Below are 23737 nucleotides of genomic sequence, written 5' to 3'. Positions count from 1 at the left end.
ATTTCCTCTTTGGTTGGAGATAATAATAACCATAATGGTATTTGTGATTGTATGGATGTTGTACAGGATCAGACAGGGATAATGGCGAAACTGACTGAATGCATAGCGTCTCGTGGCGGGAATATCCTCAGCGGTGACGTTTTTGTCAGCAGACAGAAACAGGTCTTCTACTCCCGGAAGTGAGTGTGTATATACTTTGGTTACAGAGTTTTATATACTTCCTTACAGATATTATAGATCAATCTCTGTGGTTACCGCTATCTACTTCAGATTTTATGTTAAACGATTTGGAGGCTGTCAGTGGTCAATTGGGTTTGTTCTGGATGGAGGAAGAAACCATTAGATAAAGTGGGTCTGATCTATTTGTTGGTCTCTCATTCTCTGTTTACAGAGTTCTCAAATCAATTTCCATTGTGTATATATCACAGATCTGAGGAGAAGAAAAATTATTGCCTAAGATTGGTCATTAGGCTTATTTTTGGGGAAAATGGGCAATTGAAAATGAAGATTCATGCTTCGATTTCTACAAGCTAATATGCATCTAGTTAAAAACTGGCCAGAAATTTTGTAAACTGCGTGAAAATCAAGCAACTTAGAAATTTGCAAATATGTTTTTCAAACATTTACCATTCTTTTTGTTCCATCATTTATTTTGATTTGGCCCCGGGGAGAAGATTCTCCTTGCTTAAATGTAACTCTCGGAGTATTAGGTGGGTTAGGAGGTCTGCACTGGACATTGCTTCAGTGTTTGTAGTTAAAGGGCAGGTTGTCTAAAGTGCCACCCTCATCCCTGGAGGTCCGTATCAGTAACCAGAGAAGATACTAATAGAATTTAATACCCTTGATTACGGATCCTTCGTTTAGTGTCCTTCCTCAAAAAATTCGTGCTTGTTGGAACAATGGTTTCTTAAAATGAACCATGCATGAGTCGAGAGCTAGGGACTTTTTGGCTTCTGCCTTTTTTGATAGGTTGAGCTTATATGGCATTTATTGCAAATAGGATGGATCTCTAGAACTGAGCTTCTTTAGTAGTTTTAGCTTGGGAGGGCAATTCAGTCTTGGTTTCCCTTTTTCCATGCTCAGTATGTAACCTGTTAGATTTTTAGACTCTGAAAGCTTGCATAAATGAACTTTCAGAAGGAATCCTTTGCAAACATAATATGTTATAAATACTATAACGCAGAAGACAGATCCAAGGGCATACTTGTGAATTTTGAAGTATTGTTTTGTGGTGTTGAAGATTGCTTGAGATGACCCCTCTTTATCTATACTGTATGATATATTTACTGCTTGTTTTCTCTTGTCAGTATCTCTTCTGAATCGTTCCAATTCCTCAGACGGATGATAATTTTCTATTGATTTAATTCTTACCCATCTTTCAAATTATTTGAAGAGCATAATGAGAATATTTACAAACAGGGGACCAGATTAACTTTTGGGTGGTTACTCTGTTGTTTACCTTAACTATACCTGCTTTATCAGCCCTTCACTGCAATATTTCAGACATTCACTTTAACTCTGATTATTGTGCAAAGTTAAAGCTGGAAGGTTGTTGCAGTAAAGAAAATTTCGAAGCAGACTGCCTGGCCATAGGGCTGCCCTAAGGCTTGCACGAGAATTAGCAATTTGTTCGATCATCTGATGATGTTCTTTTGTGAAGATCTGAGAAACCCAACTTATGCAAAGACTCATAGAGGGATTGAGAGTGAATGATGGAGAGAGAGAGATTGAGGAAAAGAGTATATGTTGAGATTCGGAAAATTCCTTTTTTTCACATTTAAATTGCATTAAAGATAGTTCTTTGTGAGAGTTTCCAAGCCTAGGTGAATAATGTCCTTATGACCTCAAGTAATTAATAAATTGCTGAATTTAATTAATAAACGATAGCGTCAATCACACAATAGCTGGAAACTGAATAGTGGAAGCATAAAACACAGTTTCACAATACATAGATAATTACTCATTCGAAATAAACTTTCATTACCTCAAAAAGCTTACAAGGAAACCTTCACAAGCTACTCACACAAAAACAACATTGCACAGTTTTCACAATCACCTTGAATTGAGCGGAACAGCCTGCTGAGAAAGTTCGGCCTGGTGTATGGCTGTATGACCTGTATGGAGTCCAGACAATTGTATGATCTGTTTCTATGGTTGTAAAGTTATGTACGGCTCTATGGGGCTGTATAGATCCTTGTATGGGACTGCCTGTTGCATGCAAATGTCTTTTTCCTGGCTGCCTATGCTCTCTCTATCTCTTTCAACTTGCTCAATTGCGATGAAACCCTCTACCTTGACTTGTCTTTATACTTTTAGTTGAGACCAAAACCCTAATCTGTTTTTGAGTTTATTCCTACTCTAGGCCATGCATGTATGAGATACACCTTTTGAGACTTAACAACTAAATATAAGACTTTCACTTTTTTACTAAAGTGAATTACAAAATAGAATTATTTTCCAAAATTACTTTCCAAAACTATCTTGAACTACTTTCTGCATGTTGATAATGAATCTGTGCAAAAGTGCCTTTCCGATCTATAGTTCTCAACACTCCCTCTTAGTGAGGAAGGAATTTTGCACCAGTCCAAGTTTGTCTCTAAATGCCTCAAACTTCCCTTTTGCTAAGGGCTTGGTCAAAATATCAACTGCCTGTTGATTCAGGGGAATATACAGGAGCTTCACTGCTCATTTCTAAATCCTTTCTCATATGCAGTGCCAGTGATCTCTGCTCTTTGTTAAGCTAAGTGCCATGGAAGTCTGCTTCCTGCTGAACGAGGATACCATCACTAATTCCAAGCTAAAGCAACACCCTAATTTGCCTCTTCCTTGTCTGTTTTACTGCGTGCCCAATATGAGTCTGAATACACCTACAACTTCACTTCACCATCTACAAGATATCTCAAACCATACTCGATTGCGCCCCTCAAATACATGAGCACATGTTTTGTTGCTACCCAATGCTCTTGCCTTGGCTCCATCATGAATTAAGAGTGGTCATTGCAAAAAATATTTGGTCTGGTGTTAACCAAATATATCAAAGAACCTATTAGTTGCCTATACATCATGTGATCAAACGATTTTTTAAGTTGCACGAAACGGGGAAACACAATATATATATATATATATATATATATATATATATATTAGGACATTTAAGAAATATGTGCAATCATAAAGCATATATGATACATTCTAATTTATTACATTATGATTAAATTGTCAATTGTCAATGCATAAACTATAAGTCTCTAAATTTACATCACATTTACTCATGAATGATCACATAATGAAAATAGCAATATCCAAAATCAGCCACGAGAAATTTCTAATTTCTTGTCTCGTGCTTGATTGGGAGTCTCCTCCTACATAGTCGAACGACCTTAGTGCTCTTGATTAAATACAAGTTCCATACCCTAGTACCCTACGTGCTCTTGATTATTGGGAGTCTCCCCTGCATAGAGGGGTTGGTTCTCTTGATTAAATACAAGTTCCATACCCTAGTACATGACAAAATCCAATGGAAACATTGCAATCCCCCCAATCCTGAAATCTTGAAAAACAGATAAGTTTTTTGGATTTTGAGTGAGATCTAAAATTCTACCTTCTCCATATGAAATCTAGTGAGGGCGAAACCACTCTCAAACATCCTGAGTCATTTCATGGTAATGTTAAAAATTTAAGTAAAAGGATGAAAATGAAAGAAAAGGAGAATGTCACTTTTCCAGGCTGTACAGTATGCGTTTCCGTTTCGTTTCCTAGCTGAAACGGACTTGGGGGCAAGGTTTCCTGCAACATAGACGATTTTCAATATGATGCTGCCACTTTCTTTAGATTAGTGATCATGGGTGTGGCCATAAGTTTGCAATCCTCCATATGAAACCTCTTAAGGATTTGAACTACATACTTACCTTGTCCCAGGAAAATCTCCCATGGTGTTTGCCAAACCTCCAACCTCAAGAAGTAATGCATCATGTTGATTTCGTTCATCTCGAACTCAACTGCCATGTTTTGCTTTGCACCCTGCAATGAGCTTCTCTGCACATATAAAAATTTAAAAACAAGTCATCTACAGACAACACCAAAATGACTAGGTCAATTTGAACAAATACATAATATAAGTTAGAATTTGCTTTGCTTTTGGTGAAGCTTGTTACCCACCAAAAGTGGGTGACCCCATAGGAGAATTTTTCTCCTAGGCGTCTCTTTAGTTGACAGCTAGCAGCCCCTGACAGCCACTGATGTAGCCGATATATTGTGCCATTTGATGTCTGCTCTCCGAATCAGTGATATGTCCCCTTGCCCATTTGTCAAGAGCATATGTTCGAAGGTGGGCAATCCAACTTGAAAGGTATGTTTTTCATTGTGCAATCAGGTTCTAATGCTTGTTTTTCATTGGACATTTTGGGCATGGATTATTGGGTGACCTGGGAGAAGGAAGGGTTTTGACCGAGGTTTTGTTTCCTCACCATAAATTGGTGGTTAATCTCAACCCTAGTCCCATGGGATCTCTCTTATTGGCCTATGGCTTTAGGAAGGGCACTACTTGGGAAACCCCACTTTTGGTTGAGCGGTCCCATTTCACATTTTTCACTCCCCTATGCACATTACAAGCCATATTTCATCATCTTTCCTCTCTGGGTCCACATGACCACTGGGTCCACGAGGCGTTGGCACACCCCTTCCCCTTGTCCACATGTCTGGGTTGGGCTTGGAAATGTTGCTTCGAAGGTTGATGCTGCTAAAAGAAAGTTAAACGCATATCGTGGCCACAAGCAAGAAACAAAAGAAAAGAATATGATAAAATGCAAAAGATGGCTGAGACATTAAAATAGAACGTGGGAAAAAGCCAAACATGAGCTATACCCCTTATCATTATGGCCATCACCCTGGTTCCTAGGGCGCATGAGTGCCCCCGCATCATTGAGGAACTCGTGCACGTCCCAATCCCTGGTGGGCAATGAACTGCCCTACCTTAAGGGGGTAATAACTGCTTACATCATACACAACATGCTCTCATTTCTTGGAGCCTCGAGCAGTAATACAAAGAAAAATCAAGAAAAGGAAAAAGGCAAATGAAGAAGGGTGGAAAAACAAAGGTCGGGGTAACTCATGTAACCGTGATTGCTCCCTCCTACATCTGTATGCCCATACGTGGACATTCCTCATCATTGCCACTCTTTACCCATGGCATTTAGCCTTGAGACCCCTGTGTCCCCATGCATCTCATCATTATTCACATGACCCTTATCACTTGAAGGATGTACCTTGGACCTATCTTTCCCCTTAGGGGTTGGGAACACCTAATAGGGTCATTTATTAACCACTCCTATCTAGGGAGGTAGCACTACTTCGATATCAAAGCCCCAAATTTGGAAGGGAAACCCCATATGAAGTCTCACTGTGCCCTTGATGAACAAGCTTGTTTCACTTAGATACACTAATGAATTATTGTACCTGAAGGTGAGGAGGCGCATTGGACATTATATGTAATTGGAAGGTGGTTTCATCTTGGGCTGTGCAACTTAATTGGTGCCCAAGTCCTCCATAGGATCATATTGACACCACAAGGGATGCGTTGAGAGCCATGGGACTCCCATTATGTGCAAAACATCGTTTCACAACATGGACACCCTTAGCACCTTTAGTACTTTGAACTTTGTTTATTGCCCCACATTATTCGCGAGATGATGCACTTGGACTAGTGTGCCCAACCAACATACCATTATGGAGTGGCAGCTGATCCGAGGCCCAAAGGAGGTTTGTCTCACCCTTGAGACATGGGAGGGCAGGCACCATCATCAGGGCCCTCATTTCGAGCAATATACAGGCTTATCTATCACTAGGAGACCCATGAGACCATCATTTATGTCCCAAAACCACTTTGGGGCCCCAGATGATGACTTGCATGGAAAATTAGGGGCCATCCCCTAATTTGTGATTTATGCAGCCCTCTCTCATATCTTGGCACCTAGAGGACTCAACATGGCCCTCCAGCGGCCCTACATCAACATGATGCCATCAATTTGGCTAGCATATGGATGGCTAAATCATAATTTATGAAAGCTACTTGGTCGAATTGTGACGAAGGTTTGTTTCTGGCCCATTATTTTAATATTTTGGGGGCTAATTAGGCTAATTCGACTTAGTGAGACTCATATAAATAGAACACAAGTTCATTTGTGAGAGATCATCATCACACTTGGGATTTTCGGCCTTTTTGGCTAATTCACACTTTTTTCTTGGGAGGGTTTTTGGAGTCTCTTGGATGCACTTTGATATTTGGAGCTGATTTTTGATCTTGTCTTGGAGCTACTTCTTGAATATGGATGGACATATTGCATGACTATTTTGTAAGTTCTCTTGTTGATGAATATTTTCTTTGCAATTGTTTAGTGTATGTAATTGCTGCAACTAAAGTAAATGCTCTTGTGCCCTAATTTTGTTGAAGAAATTTTTGAAAGCTATTTGGTTGGCTCTTGCATATGTTATTCATGGTATAACATGCAATGAATGTTCCTAGTGATGAAATGCTATTTTTCTTCAAGAAACTCTATATTCTAATAGTAGGTAATTGTTGAAGGTTGGTAGCTAGGGCATCAACTTTTGACCTCCTTGAAGGCAAATTTGGCCAATCTAAAGCATATAGGAATCCATTAGCGCAAGGAAGAAGGCATTGGCCCAAGCTAATCGGTGATCACACTTCTTTTTCTCCATAATTTTTCTCCTTAAATATTTGGTCCCCTTTCACTTAGACGACTAGACTAGGGCATCAAGAGAAATATTTTAGAGAGTGAATTGTTTGGATTTCGTGAGCGCGAGACTCTTCCTTAAGGTCTTGTCTAAAGGACGTCCAAGTTTGGTAGGTTTCTCACAGTTCTCCATCCATAAAATCTTGTGCCCTAGAAGGGAAAAATTTGGCTTGGGGACTCTCTGGGGGTTGTATGAGCATAATATTTATTGGAATAAATCATAAGAAGTTGTTTCTCCTCCTTGCCTTGACCTTGAGAGTGCCTTGGTCCACGACAATTCACAAAACCCTAGGTCTCGTGCAAGTCTTTCTTAGGTCTCTTAAAGGGAGTGAAGAGCCTCTTAGAAGTGTCAAAGCATCACAAAGAGATTCCTTTAGAGGTCCTACCTCATCACCTAGAGTCTTGATCTTAGGGATACCTATTACCTTCACATATCTCAAACCCTAAGTCTTGATCTCCTCATCTTAAGACCTTTCTTCGAGAGCGTTTTAACTTCTTGGAAGCATTGAGCCATTGTTGTGTCTCTCCTTGAATGGGCTTTGTGGAATCACGTCATACTTAATCATCAATCTATTTATCCCAAGTGATTTCCTTCCCATTGGGACTCCTCCCATCAGTGAAAGTCCGTAAAGAAAAGGGGACATTGATTGTGGTGACAATGGGTCATTGTCCCATTGTTATCACTTGGTCTAGCTTTTTGTCCTATAGGGTTTCCCTTCTTAGGGCATGCTAGATTGTGTGGTAGCAAAGCCCATACTTTGTAAATATCCATCAATCTTGGAATACCATGCTCTCAGTGCTTGCTTGAGTCCATACAAGGATTTTATAATCCTGCACACATGGGACTCCCTATGTACCTCAAAGCCTTAAGGATGTTTTATGTACACTTCTTCCTCAATAATCCTATTAAGGAAATTTTTCTTCACATCCATATAGTGTATCCTCTAATAGAAGTGTACCCGGTAATAGGAGCAAATGTCTCCTTGTAGTTCACCCCCTCTCTTTGTGACAACTTTCTCACCGTAAATCTAGAAGGATTAGAATCTAGAATGTTGCTTATCAATGCCATATGGCCTAGAAACCTTTTTTGAGATCAATTCTCTCTGAATGTGCTCTTAGTAATATTATCATGCTCTTGAGCATCCCTCAATGTTTGAGTGAACCGTTGAGGTCTCTTGACTGAAGTAGAAGGGGCCCCTGTCTCCCCTCTTTACCTGAAGATTGTTGTATTGCGCAGGAAATCATTGGTGACCTTGGCTCAACTTTCAAAGATTTTTACTCCTCATCCTCTGTCATTGGAATAGTCTCATGGGACTTCCTAGTTGCAAAGTCTTCCTCAAACTTCAAAGCTCGACTCATTATTGAGATATAGATCCTATATGCCTTTGAAGTCTTATTGTAACCCACAAATAAACCCTTTTTGTTGGAGGGCTCCAACTTGGTCCTCTTCTCTACCATTACATGGATATAAACTAGACAACTAAATATGCAAAAGTGACTCACCTCTAGCTTCACACCAGTGAATGCCTCCTATGGTGTCTTATCCTCCAAGATCCTGTGAGGACACTAGTTCCAGATGTAGACTGCTGTGTTGCATTCCTTTGTTGAAAGAAACATCAACAAGTCCTGGTCATGTATCATGGCCTTTCCGGCCCCTATGATGGATTGATTCCTTTACTTTACAAGCCCATTATGTTTTGGGTTGTACAAAACTATTAGCTCTCTCTTGATTCCTAACTCCTTGTAGAAACCGTCAAACTCCTTGGAGGTATACTCTCCCCATTGTCCAATCTCAAAATTTTGATCTTCTTCCTTCTAGTTTACACGTAGAGCTTTGAACCTTTGAAACCTACCAAAGGCCTCATCCTTGGTTTTTAAGGAGTAGATGCAAGTCTTGCAAGAGAAATCATCAATACACGAAATGTAATACACACTTCTTGTTATTGAGACTATTGAAATTGGTCTTGTTGCTGCACAAACTAGCAGGCCTAGTATATAGGCTAAAACTAGAGGGCACAACAACAATTTGGGACAAAGGTCCACTGTCACCACAACCTATGTACCCTTCTCTTCTTGGATGTTCATTGACGGGAGGAGTCTCAGTATCCCTCATTTGTGATTAATATGTCTATACCAGGGTTCAAAATGAGGCAAGGATGACTCATTTAATGGAAAGATTCGATTGAAGTGTGAGCCTTTGGAGAAGCTAGGATGACTTTCCACGAAAACCCCTTGAGAGAAAGACTACACGAGAGTCGAGAGTCGAGACCTAGGGTTGAGATATTTGATAGGGTAAGAGTTCATCCAAGTTCAAGATAGTTAAGAGAAAAGGTTTTGAATGATATGCTACTAAAGTACGAACCTTTAACGAATCCATAAGTTGAAGAATGGCTTCTAGGGTTCCCACTTGGTGTGATAGCTATGGCATCAATTTAATTGAAAATCCACCATTTGAATTTGTTCAAAACTTGTCGACACCTAGAGGAGACACCAAGGAAGAGTCATGTCAGGACGGAATCCAAAAATTCCTTCTCCCTAAATTTTCGCACCAAGCCCTAAAAAGCCTCCTTATCCTTAAAGGGATGAAGAAAAGAAGAGAGAAAGAGGTGAAAATAATGATGTTTCGTTGTGTTAATGTGATCACGAAGGATGTAGAACTAGTTCCTAGCAATTGGGAGGACTAGAGTAAAAATTGACCTTGATTTGGTAACTTCGCTCATCAAGGAGGTCTAAAGAAGCAACTTCTCTATCTATGGATGCAGCTACACGACAACTTTAGACTTTATACTTCTATGACAATTGATATGGAGTTTCAAGGATGCAAATTATCCTCTAGGAACATTCATTCATTCATCATCTTATGAGTAACACATGCAAAATTTTCCAATAGTATCAAGGCCTTAAACAATTTTTTCATGAATTAGGGTACAATAATAACCATAAGACAAAAATTCCATGCATTAGACGTTCATTATTTCAGAAATATAGCATTAAAAGGCACTTACAAGAAAATGAAGAGTATATCCATCCACTAATTTGCCAAAGAGAAGCTCCAAGAAAGATAATGAATTTTTCCAAACATCAAAATGCATTAGAATCATCCCAATCTCTCCACAAAATTGCAGGTCGAAAATATCTAATGAGAGGGCTGAAAATCCCAACTGTGATGATCTCAAATGAGAGTGAGACTCTCATAGTTATATATGTTCTATGAGTTCGATTTTCTAAAGAAGAAGATGACACATGCCCTCCCATGTCTCTCTGGGTTAGACAAAACCTCCTGTGGGCCCTAGATCAACTGCCAAGTGTTAGGTGCAAGTGTGTGGCCAGCTGGGCAATGTGGTCCAAGTGCATCATCATCTCTATATGGTTGGGGCACGAACAAGCAATGTGGTGGTGCCGAATAAGCCCATGGTGTGACAATCAATGCTTTGTAAGGCTGGAGGCCCATGGCTCTCAACGCTCACCCTACAAGTGCCATTATGACCCTCTGGAGAGCTTGGATCCCGTACAGGGAGGCAAAGTCCAAGACGAAACCCACCTGCAATCCTGTATAAGATCCAATGCGTCCCCTCATCTTCCAGTACAATATTTCATTTGTATAATTGAGTAAATAAGCTTGCTAATCAAGGGTGGAAGTGGACACTTCATAGTGGCATGCCCTTTCAAATGGGCTTTAAAATGCATAGGTGTTACCTTGCTCGACAAGATAGGTTAATGAAAGACCCTGTTGGGTGGTTTCAACCTCTAAGGGGGAGACAGGTCCATGGTACATTCATCAAATGGTAGGTGTCACGTGAAATAATGATAGAATGGAGTGGTGGCAAGAGGGAAAGCTCCAATTCACATGCCATGGTACAAGGGTAACAATGATGAAGGGAGCCCACACATTGGGTGTATGAATGTAGGAGAGAGAAATTGTGGTACATGAGTTACCCTAACCTTTGTTTTTCCACCCTTCTTCATATGCCTTTTTCCTTTTATTGATTTTTCCTCCTTTTATTGCTTGGGGTTCTAGGGGATGAGAGAATGATGCGTATGATGTAGCAGTGATTACCCCTTTAAGGTTAGGCAGTTCATCACCCACCAGGGGTTAGGACAATCATGGGTTCCTTAATGATGCAGGGAGCACTCATAGGGGCCCTAAGAACCAGGGTGATGGCCATGATGATAGGGGGTAGAGCTCATTTTTGGCTTTTGCCCATGCGCTAAATTTTTATGTCCGAACTGTTAGGATCCTATTATATAGGAATCAAAGTATGTTTTCCTCTTACTATTTATCTTGGAGGTCTGCAGGCATTGGAAAAAAAATACTTCAAGAGTTCTACGCTATCACACAGACATTTCAGGCCTACCCATTTGATCCATTTTGCCAGAGGAGGTCTGAAAACATACAGAGCATGGAGGGCTACTTGGACTTGCTACGAATTTGCTGCACAAAATACCTTGTTTTAGTCATCAGTTTGAAACGCTGATTCTGACCACATGGAGCTGAATTTCAAAAAACTGAAAGAGGTTTTTCTCAAGCACAAACCAAAGCACAATAACCTCTTCCAGTTTCTTCACAGGTGTCATAGATCGGGAGTTTCAAATGCATCTTTAAGGCCTATTTTTCAGACTATGTATTTTCCTGTTTTAGTCATGATTTTGCAGAACAGTTTCTGAGGAGACGGGGAAGAATTTGAAGAAAATGAGAGAGGTTTTTCTTCAAAACAAGCTCATATACAAAAATCTATCTCAGATTTTACATAGGTGCTACCGTTTGGGAGTTACATGTGTCACTTGGTGGCCCATTTTCACAGTTTTTGTTGATAGAATGATGAAATTTTTGGATTTCGGTTTGAAAATGTGGAAATGTATAGATATCCAGAATGATGTTGGTGATATGGATAGAAAGGAATGGATAGGGATCAGAGAAGTAGATAAGATAAAGCTAATTTTATCAGAAAAGATGTTTCAGTTTTATTTTTAGCTTTATCTTAGTTTTTTGCTTTCAAAGATTGATGTTTCTAAATTGAAGATGATTCGATCCTCTCAAGTGGATGAAAGATACATTGTATCTTATTTTGATTGTTCAATATGCCTAATGTATTTAAATTGAACAAAATAAGAGAAAAGGGTTGGGATTTGTAGAGAAGGCCTGTGTATGTTTTTTCTCTTGCTGTAATAAAATTATTAGTGCAGGGATTTGACACTTGAGCTGAGATTCTTGTGGTATGAGTTTCAGGTTTCTGTGGCCTCTATTCACTATGTCTTTATTTCAATTTTTCACTTCTAATTGTTTCCAAGACAATTTTTTATAATTCATTTATGTTAATGCTCTGGATGACTGCTCTTTTTTCTGAACTATAATGGAATTCACTTTAACTACGTTCTCCTTTATAATGTTCCTCTAGATATTTGATCCTGAAATATATGTTTCAAGATTTTAATTCATGCTGTAATGTTCCAAACTTAAATAAATAGTGATATGCAAAGAAAAATGATTTATAGCACAAAAGTTTTAGACAATCAACGAATGCTCATAAAAACTCTGGAATTAAGAACCAATTGAGCCATTTTATTAATCAATGGAGCAAGTACAATAGTATGGAGGAATGCACTTGGGCTTGCCTCAATGGCAAGCGTGACAAAACCTAGGTGATAATACAATGATTTCAAATGCTGGAAATGAATGCTCCTCTAATGCTTTGCGTTGCCCAGAAAACTTCACTGCTGCTTGGAAAGGGACTGCAAGAAACTCCTCCTTCGGTGCTCAGAAAACGATGAAACTTCAGGCACAAAATCCTAGGCCAAAACCCACAAAAACCCAGAAATGGTTTGGCCTGATTTGGAATTCCCAAAATCGATCCCCAAAGGCACTATTCAATCCCCAACAATTCTACACTGTCTGTTGCAAAGATACGGCTTAAAACCCCACCTTCGGTGCTTAGAAAATTATGAAACTTTATATTTGGGATCCTTGTCAAAAACCCAGAAAGGATTTTGGCTGGTTTAGACTTCTGAAATTCAACCCCCTTGGAGCCCAACCTCAGCTGCAACTGCAAAACTCGGCCTGCTGGAAACTACCTGTAAATCCTCTCGGAAATGCCCCCAAAGTGCTGGGCTGACCCTTGCTATCCAATCCTTGACTTCCCAGGTGAGCTCTTGGCCTAAGACACTTGCTCCTAAGCTCCACGAAAAACTGCTGAGTGGCCTCTGCGTTGTCCCCTAGCCCAACAATTTGAACTGCTGGAATGTTGGCTCTGCTGGTTGTAAAACTCAACAAGAATGCTGGTCTATTCTTGCTATCTCAGCTCTCCAACTCTTTGACAAACAATTTGATCTCTGCTAGCCTCTATCTTCCTCTGCGTATTCTCTGGCTGCCCAGAAATACGCACTCCCTGCTCTGCACTGGTTGGTGGTGCTATGTCACTGCTCCGGAACTCTTGAAATCCTTGTAGAACTGCCTCTCTAGGGCGGGCACGGATGGTCCCCCGAAGTAGAGGTTGAATCTCCCACTTGAGAGATTCGTGGCTAAACAACCGGTTGACTCAGCTAAACAGCAGAGTGAACAATCAAGTGATTTTGTTTGCAAGATGTATGAATGAATGTCAAAATGAGAGCTGCTCCCTCCTTATAACTCCTTGGGCCTCCCTAGCCTCATGTGGGCCCCTCCATCCACCTATTCGACTTTCCCTCCAAGCTATTCGAATGGGCCAATTCGAATTCCCATGTGGGTGGCCCCCACATTCCACTAGCAACCAAATTAAGTCGAATTGCCTCCTAAGTCCCTAAGTCGAAAATGATGGGTTCTCTTCCTTAGCCAAAATTGTGCAAAATTGTGTAGCAGCACCCTGTTACAAATGTGTTTGAGAAGGGACATGACACATGCTCTGTTACATATTGGTTGGATATCTTTGTGTAATTTCCAGTGATTTTCAAAACTCATCCTATGCTATAACCAAATGTTGTGACTTGGAATAGCACTTACCTTGCCTCTGTTTTCATAAGTGTCTAATATGAAGTTCTGATAATTTTATGTAAAACTTTGAAAAATGAATCCATGCCCAGTGACCCTCCCTCTCAAGTCCATCAACCATTTTCATTAAATCCTTTTTTATCTTTACAGACCTGGCCTCTGTCAAGTGTCCTTGAGCATTACTGATTACATAATCTGATCTTCTTTCAAGTGAGGGAGCCCCCTCCGGTTGGAGAATACCAGTGTTCTAACCAAAATAGGTTTGTGGTTACCTCTGGGATTTCTCTCTTTAGCCTGGAGAAATTTATGGAGTGCTAACATCGACCATCTTTTGCATTTTGTGGCACTTTTCCTATTGTTTGCTTTTATCTTTCTTTCTAGCTGCATCAACCTCCGGGGCATCATTCCAGGCCCGACCCAAAGTGTGGACAAGGGAAGGGGGAGGCTAACACCTTATGGACCCAATGGACAAATGTGGACCCAGATGGGGAAAGTGTGAAAAGGGCTTGTAATGAGTAGAGGGGAGTGAGCTATATGGTATCAGGAAGCGGGACCACACAACCAAAATTAGGGTTTCCCATGGAGTGCCACTCCTAAAGCTAGTAGCCAATAAAAGAGATCCCATGGGAAAAGATACAAGATTAACCCCCAAGTTGAGTAAGGGAATAAGAGTACAACCAAAGTCCATGCTTTACGCCGAATCTCCCCATTAATCCATGTCCGAATGTGCCCAAGAAAAGAAAGCATAAACACCCAATTACATAATGAAAAATCATACCTTCGGGGTTGGGAGGCCCACCTTCAAACATACGATTTGGACATATGAGCGAGGGCACACAATGGTTGGCATAGGTGGCAGAGAACAGTAGCACATCAAGCTATCTGGTGGTTGCAAGGGGCTGTTGGTTGCTGACTGAAGATGAAGCTAGGAGAAAATTTCCTCCTATAGGGGTCACCCACTAGTGGTGGGTAATAGGTCCACAAACATCTGAATGTACTAGGGCTAGAATTCCCTTAGACCTATGCTTGTTGCTTGGGAAAATAACCTTAGTATGCTTGGCGAGTGTGCACCCTTTGCATACACTATGTTGCTCAATACTAAATTTCGAAAGACCTGTTACAATCTCCCTTAGACTAGGCAATGCCCTATGATGCAGATGCCCCATCCTCTTATGCCACAACTTGCACAAGCTATCACTGTTATGCACTAGGGCTTGAATAGGCTCACCTATCAACCTGTATAAATTGCCTTCTCTAATTTGTATTACCTACGTTGTAGATGGGTTAGAATCCTTCAGCCTGATGAGAACTTTTTTTGAACTCAACTACAATGCCCTTATCCTCCATGATTGATACTAAAAGCAAATTCTTCCTGATATTGGGAACAAAGAAGACATCATATAAATGAAAAGAATTACCTGACTCGAGTTGGAAGGGAATAGCACCATCTCCTGCTATTGCGTACTTAGCATCATCACCAAGTTCAACCTGTACTCTTGAGTCTTTCTTCTTCAATCTAGAAAAACAATTGTTGGGTCGATGTCATATGTGAAGATTCCCCACTATCCACATATCATGCAACCCTCAGAATTGCATTGGTAGAAAGGAAAGATGCTAATGAGAAATCCTTCTAGAACTTGGAAGCAAACTCGTTCATCTAAGTTTTTGTCGAGGATGCTACTTGCTTCCCTTTACCCTTCTTCTCTGGACATTGTGATGCATAATGATGGTGTTTATGGCACATGAAATATTCAAGTTTACTCTACTCCTTTCCTAGCTATGAGGTTGATTCCCTACTATTTCCCTAACCATTGTTGGGTCCTTTACCTCTACCCTTGTTTGATTGACCAAATAGAGTTAGCTTCTTGTCGTCACTCTTTTTGTTGGCTTTTGAGTCTCCTCCTGGATATGGTCATCCTAAAGCCTCGTGAAGCTAGGAAGGTTTTCTTAAGCACAAATGCCTTTGACAAATGGTTCTCATGACGTTGGGAAACCATTTAGTGCCATGTTCTATCCCTGCATCTTCAACCATCTTCCAATATTGCAAGAGGATCATGAAGTTGTGTGACCTTCATAAGGTAATTGGTGATTGTTTTGATTTGGTGATCTTTATAGATCTAAATTTTTCTGCAATATCATCTTCATGTTTATGTTCAGACTTTTGTAGAGACTAACCAACGCATCAAACATCTCCTTTGCTATCTTCTTCTCAGGTATATGAGGGATGAAATGATCCTTTGTAGAATCCAAGATCATCTACTTGGCCTTCACTTCCTTTTTGTTGTGGGATGCCAACTATTGTGGATTTGTAGGCGAACTTGAGCATCGTTGACAATATCCCAAAGATCATTCTCTTTTAGTAAGAGTGTAACCCTCACCTTCCATGCTAGGAAATTTGGGGCACAATCCAATCTATCCTCAAACTTGAGGCTAGTTGATGCCATCTCTAAGATATACTAGACAAACTCTCAAATTTGAAATTGGTTTGAAATCCTCTAACTATTGGTCCTTTTTCGTTATAATTGATTTATTGCTTCAAATCCCTAAGAATCTTAATAAGAGAAATAGCTTTGGTACCATGTGAAAGATTCCAAGCCTAGGTGACTAATGTCCTTATGATCTTAATTAAATAATAAATTGCTAAATTTAATTGATGTTGAAATTAAATTCAAACCATAGCATGAATCACACAATAGCTGGAAATTAAAAATGCAGAAGAATAAAACTCAGTTTCACACATAACAGGTAATTTCTTCTTCAAAAACAACTTTCATTCCGTCGAATAGGTTACAAGGAAAGATCCACAAGCTTTCCACAACAACAATGTTGCGTAGTTATTGAAATCACCCCGAACTAAGTAGAACAATTTGTTGATAGTGTACGACCTATTGTACAACTTGTACGATTTGTCCATACGGATTGCACAGACACCTGTATAGTCTATTTGTACGATTGTACAAATCTATATGGTCATGTTAGTACGATTGTACAAAACTTTATGTATCCCTTTATGGGATTGTTTTATCTCAAATGTCTCATTCCTGGTTGCTCTCTCTCCCTCTCTCTCATTTGTTCAATTGTGATGAAGGTCTCTACCTTGACCTATCTTCATACTTTTAGCGGTGACTGAAACCCTAATCTATTTTGGATTTTACTCCTCGTCTAAGTCATGCATACATGAGATACACCTTCTTACACTTAACAACTAAATATAAGACATTCACTTTTTTACTAAAGTGGATCACAAAATATAATTACTTTTCAAAAATATCTTGAACTACTTTTTGCATGTTCACATTGAACCTATTTAGAAGTTCCTGTCCAAGTTATAATTTGTAAAAATGTTTAGAGGATTACAAAGAAACATAGGATGACCATAAATCTTCACTTTCACATTTTTCACTTATCTATTCATAAGGTTGCTTGTTTGTCCATCAGGCTAAAGTACACAAAGGTGCCTAGCAACAACTCTTCCTAGGCATGTCTTTCGTCCCATGAAGATATAAAATTGGACATTTAATTATTATTATTTATAGTAATGGTCTTGATACTGCAAAATCTAGCACCTTAGTGCAAAGTCTCACTAATCACTCTAGATTGAGAGCAACAATGGTTAGTTACCTTAGCAACTTGCTATTTTTGTGGTAAGATATTATGATCCAAGTGGATATTGGTGGCCACTCGCCTATTCCACTTGGACCCCCATTATTATTTCTTTAAGTTTCCTTAATTGTAGCACAATTTACTATTTTTGGCAGTTTTTTCGGGTCCTAAACTTCCAGAGCCATTTTGAGGCCCCAAACAACGTTTTTTTTTGGAAAACAGGCAAACTCATAGTGAGTTTGTAGCCGAAAGTTGTTGTCCTCGGATAGATCTTCCTAACGAGGTATCGTACGCGTCAAACAGAGATCGTATGCCAAAGTTATGACATCGGGAATTTGATGTACCAACTAACCCCAACAGGGCCCACAAACTTTTGGTGCTTCATATCTTAGGGTTAGGTTTTTGGATGTTTATGGTTTTTCATTGTGTCTCAATAATAAAAAGGCCTTCGAGTCTCATTGCAACACAGTTCAAAAGGCATGTAGCTGCCACATCTCTTCTCAGAGATAACTACCATTTCCTAAGCTAGTTTATTTCCATTCTACATGTAAACAATTTTCAGTATTTGTTATCAATGAATTGAAATTCAGTTTTCGCTGTAGCTCCGTGTTTCTATTTAAATCTGTATTTCATTTCATTTCTGCATAAATTTGGACTAGGGGTATCAGAGCGGTCTTCTCTTTCTCTGTTTTTCTGTGCATGTCCCCAACGAGGTCGGGGTATAAGGAGTTAGGACTTGAATTGGTTGAACCCTTGCAAGGCCGACCTCACTGACCCTGACAGCCTCCCATGGTGGAAGAAAAGAATGATGAGAGAGCAGGAGATCCTTTCAAAATATTGCTCGAAGAAGCCCTCGAGCGACAAAGGAACGAGATGCTGGATAACTTTTCCCAGATCCTTTGGCAGGTATCAGCGGGCGAAGCATCTACATCTGGCAACCACCTTGGAGGCGCCACTCTCTTTAAGGTACAAGTTAACTTTGACATTCTTGTATTTGAAGGCCAGATAGATGCAGATGTTGTACATAAATGGTTAAATCTGCTGGAAGAATATTTTTCGGTTCATGATTTTTCCAATAGAGAAAATATTACTTTTGCACTCTTCAAATCCACCCCCCATGTCAAGGATGTTGGATGGTATTGTCATTAATGTCAACCCATGGAGTTGACTGGGTTTGACTTTGACCAAAAACACCAGTCATTGATGTCAAATGGTTAATGAATGCTTCTTAGTAATTGTCGGATTACATCAAGATGGTAGCTACACTGTTGGATGTTTAAAAACCCAAGTCCTAGGGTTTGGGTTCCCTGGATTGAGGATGTGCCCCAACTTTGTTGAGGGTGTTTAGTAGGTCAAATCATTGAGTTTGGGTCAAAGATCTATGTCATTAGATTCTCTTCGAAAAGATGTTTCTGTTGATATGTGGTATGCCCGGAGAGGCCTCCTAGTTTGAGAGATATTCACAATTGACGTTGAAAACCCTAGTCAATGGGTGAAAACCCCAAGGGATGGTGACATGGCACTCATCATCGTCCTGTTGATCAAATTATGGGTTTCTCATCTAGGTTTAAGGATCAACCATTGTATAAAGGGTCTCAAGCATATGCAAGCAACGTCCCTCATGAAAACTAAATATTAAATCTCAAACTCCCCAAGGGTTGTTTATGCTAAGGTTTCTCGACTTAAAACAGAAATTAGAGGAAGCCGGTCTCCCACAAAAAAGCTTTATCTGCTAGTCAAAGCTAAAGGTTTTGAACCTTAATCCTCCTCTATATAGTATAAAAGGACTTCAAATACATTCGAATAATTTATTCATGACCTAATTGTCATGGACATGGAAGGGTTTTGTTTTCAAAGACAAATTAAATTCAAACTTAAAAATCTTTTAAAGAGATTTTTCTCCAAGTCAACCTTAAATTTATTTTTAAATCCTAATGTCTCCTCCAAAATAGGAATCCAACGATCCTCCTATGAAGCCCCTTCTATCCAACAGAAAACTATATAATAACGATTCTTTAGTCCTCTAGAAATAAACAAAAAATATATATGAGAAAGCTCTGAAATGGAAATTCGGTTCTGTGAAGAATAAAAGACAGATTCAAAAGAATAGCTAAGGGATTTGGGCAGTCTTTATTTTCGATTTGAATTTGGGATTTGTTGAGGTCAAAAGAAAAATTCTGAGGCCAACGTAGCTGTGTTGTAGCATTTTCTCACATTATAAAGCTCTGCGGCAGCCTATTGGGGTAACAATTTTGGTTTTGTTTTATTTTATTTTGGTTCTTGGGAATTTTTTTATTCTTTTATATCTCAGGGATTTGTTTGGACTTGTTCAGGCTTTTATTTGATCTGAAGTGCAGTTCTGTAGTCCTAACTTTGCTCATCAAACTAAAGATTCGATCGTCATTAGAAATTTTGTTTTAGCACCTTATCATACATAATTTTCAAAGTTCAGTCAGCGAGGGTCCTGAGGTCTACGCATTAGTTCTCTTACGGTTTCGTTTGGATCTGATTATTGTTAGTTTGGTGGCCCGGTCCTCATTAGGGTATCTATCTCTGAGGAAGCAAGCATTTAAATTGTTGATAAACTCCCTTGCAAAACTGTTTGGAACTGATTACAGTTATTTAGATTTAAAATGGCAACTTATTATTATTCAAATAGCAGTCATAGGAAATAATCTGTGTATAGTAATATGTGAATGGTTTGGACCATGGCAGAAGTGTGATATTGGTTATTGGAACAGTGTTTTAATTAGCGCAGTTACTTTAGTGTGACATATGAAAAGCAGCAAACCTTTCAGGCAGTTATAGAACAGGTCATCATTAGTTAAGCAATTCTGAAGGTGAAGGTCTCTCTTTTTAGGGTAGATCTCCATAGGCTTTGCTAGCAATGAATCTCTAGACAATTTACTAATTTAGTGAAGGACAGAGGTACCCCTGTCAATATATGACAATGAATTTCACCTTAAGACAGTTATTGTAATCTCATTGTATATAAGTTGAATAAAATCAAGAACCAAAGGTAGTAAACCAATCATTTACTTTGAATTTTACTTTGAGCATCTTGTTGACAAATCTCTCATTACAATTCTGAACCAAAACCAGTGACATAACTCTGGTGTGATATGATGCCTTAACTCCAACTTGACTCAATATCAATGTTGCATTAATCGTTATCGGGATAATATCGGAGCGAGGAAAAAATCGGAAAAAATCGTAATTATCGGGAAATAATCGAAAATAATCGGGAAAAATTGTTTGGTACAAAAATATTCATTTTTTTTCAATTTTTTTAATATCTAAACCATCTACAACATAAAATAAATACATTGGCACATAAATATGATAAAAGAACTAATATATAAGATGTTTAATATCATTTCTAGTGCTAAAATCACACATAACATTGAATCATGTCTTGAATAGTAAGTCCTGACCCCTGAGTCCCAACTCAGCCTCAAAATATCAACAAAAAATATAATAATGGATCTCATCATGTCATAATGTCATATACAATAAAATGAAGAAAATAACTAAAGTCTAATCCTATTGATTTCCTCTGCCCTTCTTGCAAGAAAATGCCATAGCTTTCCCTTTCCCTCTAGATGTAGATGCTAGTGCTGGTGGAGTTGGCAGTGGAGTCTGTTGTGCTCTAGAAGCTGAAGAACTAGAAGTAGGAGCTATAGGAGGTAGACCATGTCCTCTATTGGTGGCAGGGGTAGCCCGGGCAGGTGGTGTCACCTGGAAACATTACAATCTCCCAATCCTGAAATCCTGAAAAACTAATAAGTCTGCTGGATTTTGAATGAAATCTAAAATTCTACTTTCTCCATATGAAATCCAATGAGGCCAGAACCACTCTCAAACATCCTGAGTCATTTCATGGTAATGTTAAAAATTTAAGTAAAAGTGACAATCGCTTTTACTTTAAGAATTTAACATTACTATGAATAGCATATCAATACTAGGGCCTAGACTTGATCATTAAGCTGTCCCACTCAAAAATTATTTGTTTCTTTCAAAAAAATTGCATTTCGAACATTTAGCATCCCTTATAAAACCGCGTTGCCCTGACCCTCAGCGATAAATTGGGAAAAAATAAAAATCGCGTATAAAAAAAAACGCTAGTATTACTCGTGATAATATTGGCTTCGAGAAAAAATTGCGATAAAGCGATAATATTGCGATATTATCGCGATTTTAACAACACTACATAATATGACAAGGGTAGTTGAATAAGGTTGACTGTATATGGCATAGATGAATAATGGCAGGACAACTGTTGTGAACTATGTTAAGTAATTGGTTCAACTGTAATATATATGGCAGCAGCAGTATTGACTTGACAAGTTGTAAATTGTTTGAGCTATGACATGTTAGCATTTGACATGTAACGTGATTGGTCAGCAAGTGACATAGACCTTGACTTGACTTGCCATAACTAGGCAGTGAGACATGGATAGCATGGTAGTAATGAACAAGTTGTATTTTTTATCCTTTTGATGTGACTGTGATTTCTTATACAGTAAGACCTTGACAACAGTTGCTTGCTTTGACTATGACTTTAACCTATAATGGACAGCAAGTGAAATTGACTAACAATGATTGACTTAGTGAGCATTCTATGGTGTTTAACCTTCACTATTTGTGACATGATAGTAATACCTTGACATAACCTTAAGTTGACATCTTAACCTTGACATAATTCCTTGAATAAGACTTAACATATGGTTTGGGACAATGAATTTACATCTAATTGACAAGTCTTTGATTATACTTGACCAAGATACTATATAACAATGTTGCGGTACTTTTGATGACATTGAAATAGAGTTCACACCTTAACTTTGGTATGATTGATTGACTTGACTTATAGACTGAAGCACATAGACATATGACAATATTGATCTAAGGTTTGTCTCATAGTATGACCTAGGGATTTGTGTGCATTGACACAATTGTAATCTTGCAGGGAAGCAAGCGTTGAAGGCATTTTTCATCCAGTTGTATAGCATATTGAAGTAAGAATGGATAGCAGGGCTTGACCAGTTAAGTAACATTGTTTACACGCATGCTGGTAGCTCTCTGGGGACAGAACTTGAGAACATTGATTGCAGGGCATCGAGATGACCTAAGACACCTTGGGTTATGCCATCAATTGATAGCAGTGCCAGATTGTTGTAGCATCATGTGCAACTTGATGATAGCAGTGGTTGAGCATTGATGACTATTCATTCGTGAAGTGACATTCAGTGGTAGCCAGTAGTTATGTAGTGATAGTGATTTGCAGTAACAGTGATGACAATTGTGCAGTGGCAGTGATATGCAGTGTTTAGTGACAGTGATGTGCAGTGGTACACTGATAGCTTGTTGTGTAGCATCATGCAACGACTACTGGGATTCAATATCTATTCTACATTTTCCTTACAACTATCCTACATTGATTCAAAGTACAAGGTATCCAGTTTGAAAATTGTGAAACATGGTATTCTGGCTTATCAAGGTGGCAGGGTGGTGCTAGGGCAAGGGTGTTGTGGCGTCCATTCAGTTGTGGCTGATAAACTAACAGGGCAGCGAAGCATCTTTTTCGACAATAGCTGGTAAACAAAGTGTTGGGGCAGTCATCAGGTTGTGCTCTGATCTACAGGGCGATGGGCTATCCCTCTGGTTGCAACAGGATATTAGGGTCCAGTAACGTCCTACAGGTTGTAGCCTATGAATTAGGGGGTTGACGCCTCCCTCAGTTGTAGCTGAAATCTTGATGTAATCAATTTTCTTTTAACAGGGAGAAGACAATTACTAAAGAAGCGTTCGGTGGTTTTTGACCCGGAGGGGGTTTTCCACCTAAAAATTTGTGTCCTCTGTTTTATCTTTCTGCATTGTTGTATGGTGTTGTCTACTGTTGATTATTGTTTATGATCATCTGAAGAAGAACAATAATAATAATTGAAGATTAACTAATGCTCTGAAAAAGATTAAAAAGTGCTAACTTGTAAGAAACACTGATTCACGCCCCTCTCAATATTTCCAACAAAGGAATGGTGGGAAACCTACTATGAGCAGAGGGATGAGAATGAACCCTCATTGTTTTCAGCCGCACCCACTTGGAATTCTTTCCGAGACGTTGTCAAGGAACAATATTACCCTGTCGGGAGCAATGAAGATAAGTACATAAAATGGACCACACTGCAGCAGGAAAGGGACCAAGACATGCCGAAGTTCACAAATATTTTTCATACCCTTCGCACAAAGTTGGGTATCAAGGATTCTGAGCGGCATCTAGTACTCAAGTACCACGACTGTCTACACAAATACATTCAGGACGAGATGGAGTTCTTGGACATTTCCTTGCTCAACACTGTATATCAATATGCTATCAAGATCGAGCAAAAATTTAAACAGAAGAAGCAAGACTTTGGATATGCGA

General features: G+C 39.2%; 1 protein-coding gene across 4 annotated transcripts in view; it reads left to right on the top strand.

Annotated features, from left to right (window-relative positions):
* The window catches only part of LOC149262312 (formyltetrahydrofolate deformylase 1, mitochondrial-like), a 59270-nt gene that overhangs the window by 458 nt on the left and 35075 nt on the right, over positions 1-23737 (top strand). For all 4 annotated transcript variants that reach the window (XM_089423994.1, XM_089424002.1, XM_089423977.1 and 1 more), the window contains exon 2: positions 67-179. In XM_089423994.1, coding sequence (XP_089280120.1) covers positions 67-179 — 113 coding nt within the window. The remainder of the gene's footprint in view (positions 1-66; positions 180-23737) is intronic.

Source organism: Pinus tabuliformis, chromosome 6 (genome assembly GCF_031772625.1).
Source record: "Pinus tabuliformis cultivar Carrire ecotype Pingquan chromosome 6, CPIR1, whole genome shotgun sequence".
NCBI classification, from domain to species: Eukaryota; Viridiplantae; Streptophyta; class Pinopsida; order Pinales; family Pinaceae; genus Pinus; species Pinus tabuliformis.
The sequence above is the reverse complement of the archived record's forward strand: the minus strand, read 5'-3'. Positions and strand labels throughout refer to the sequence as shown.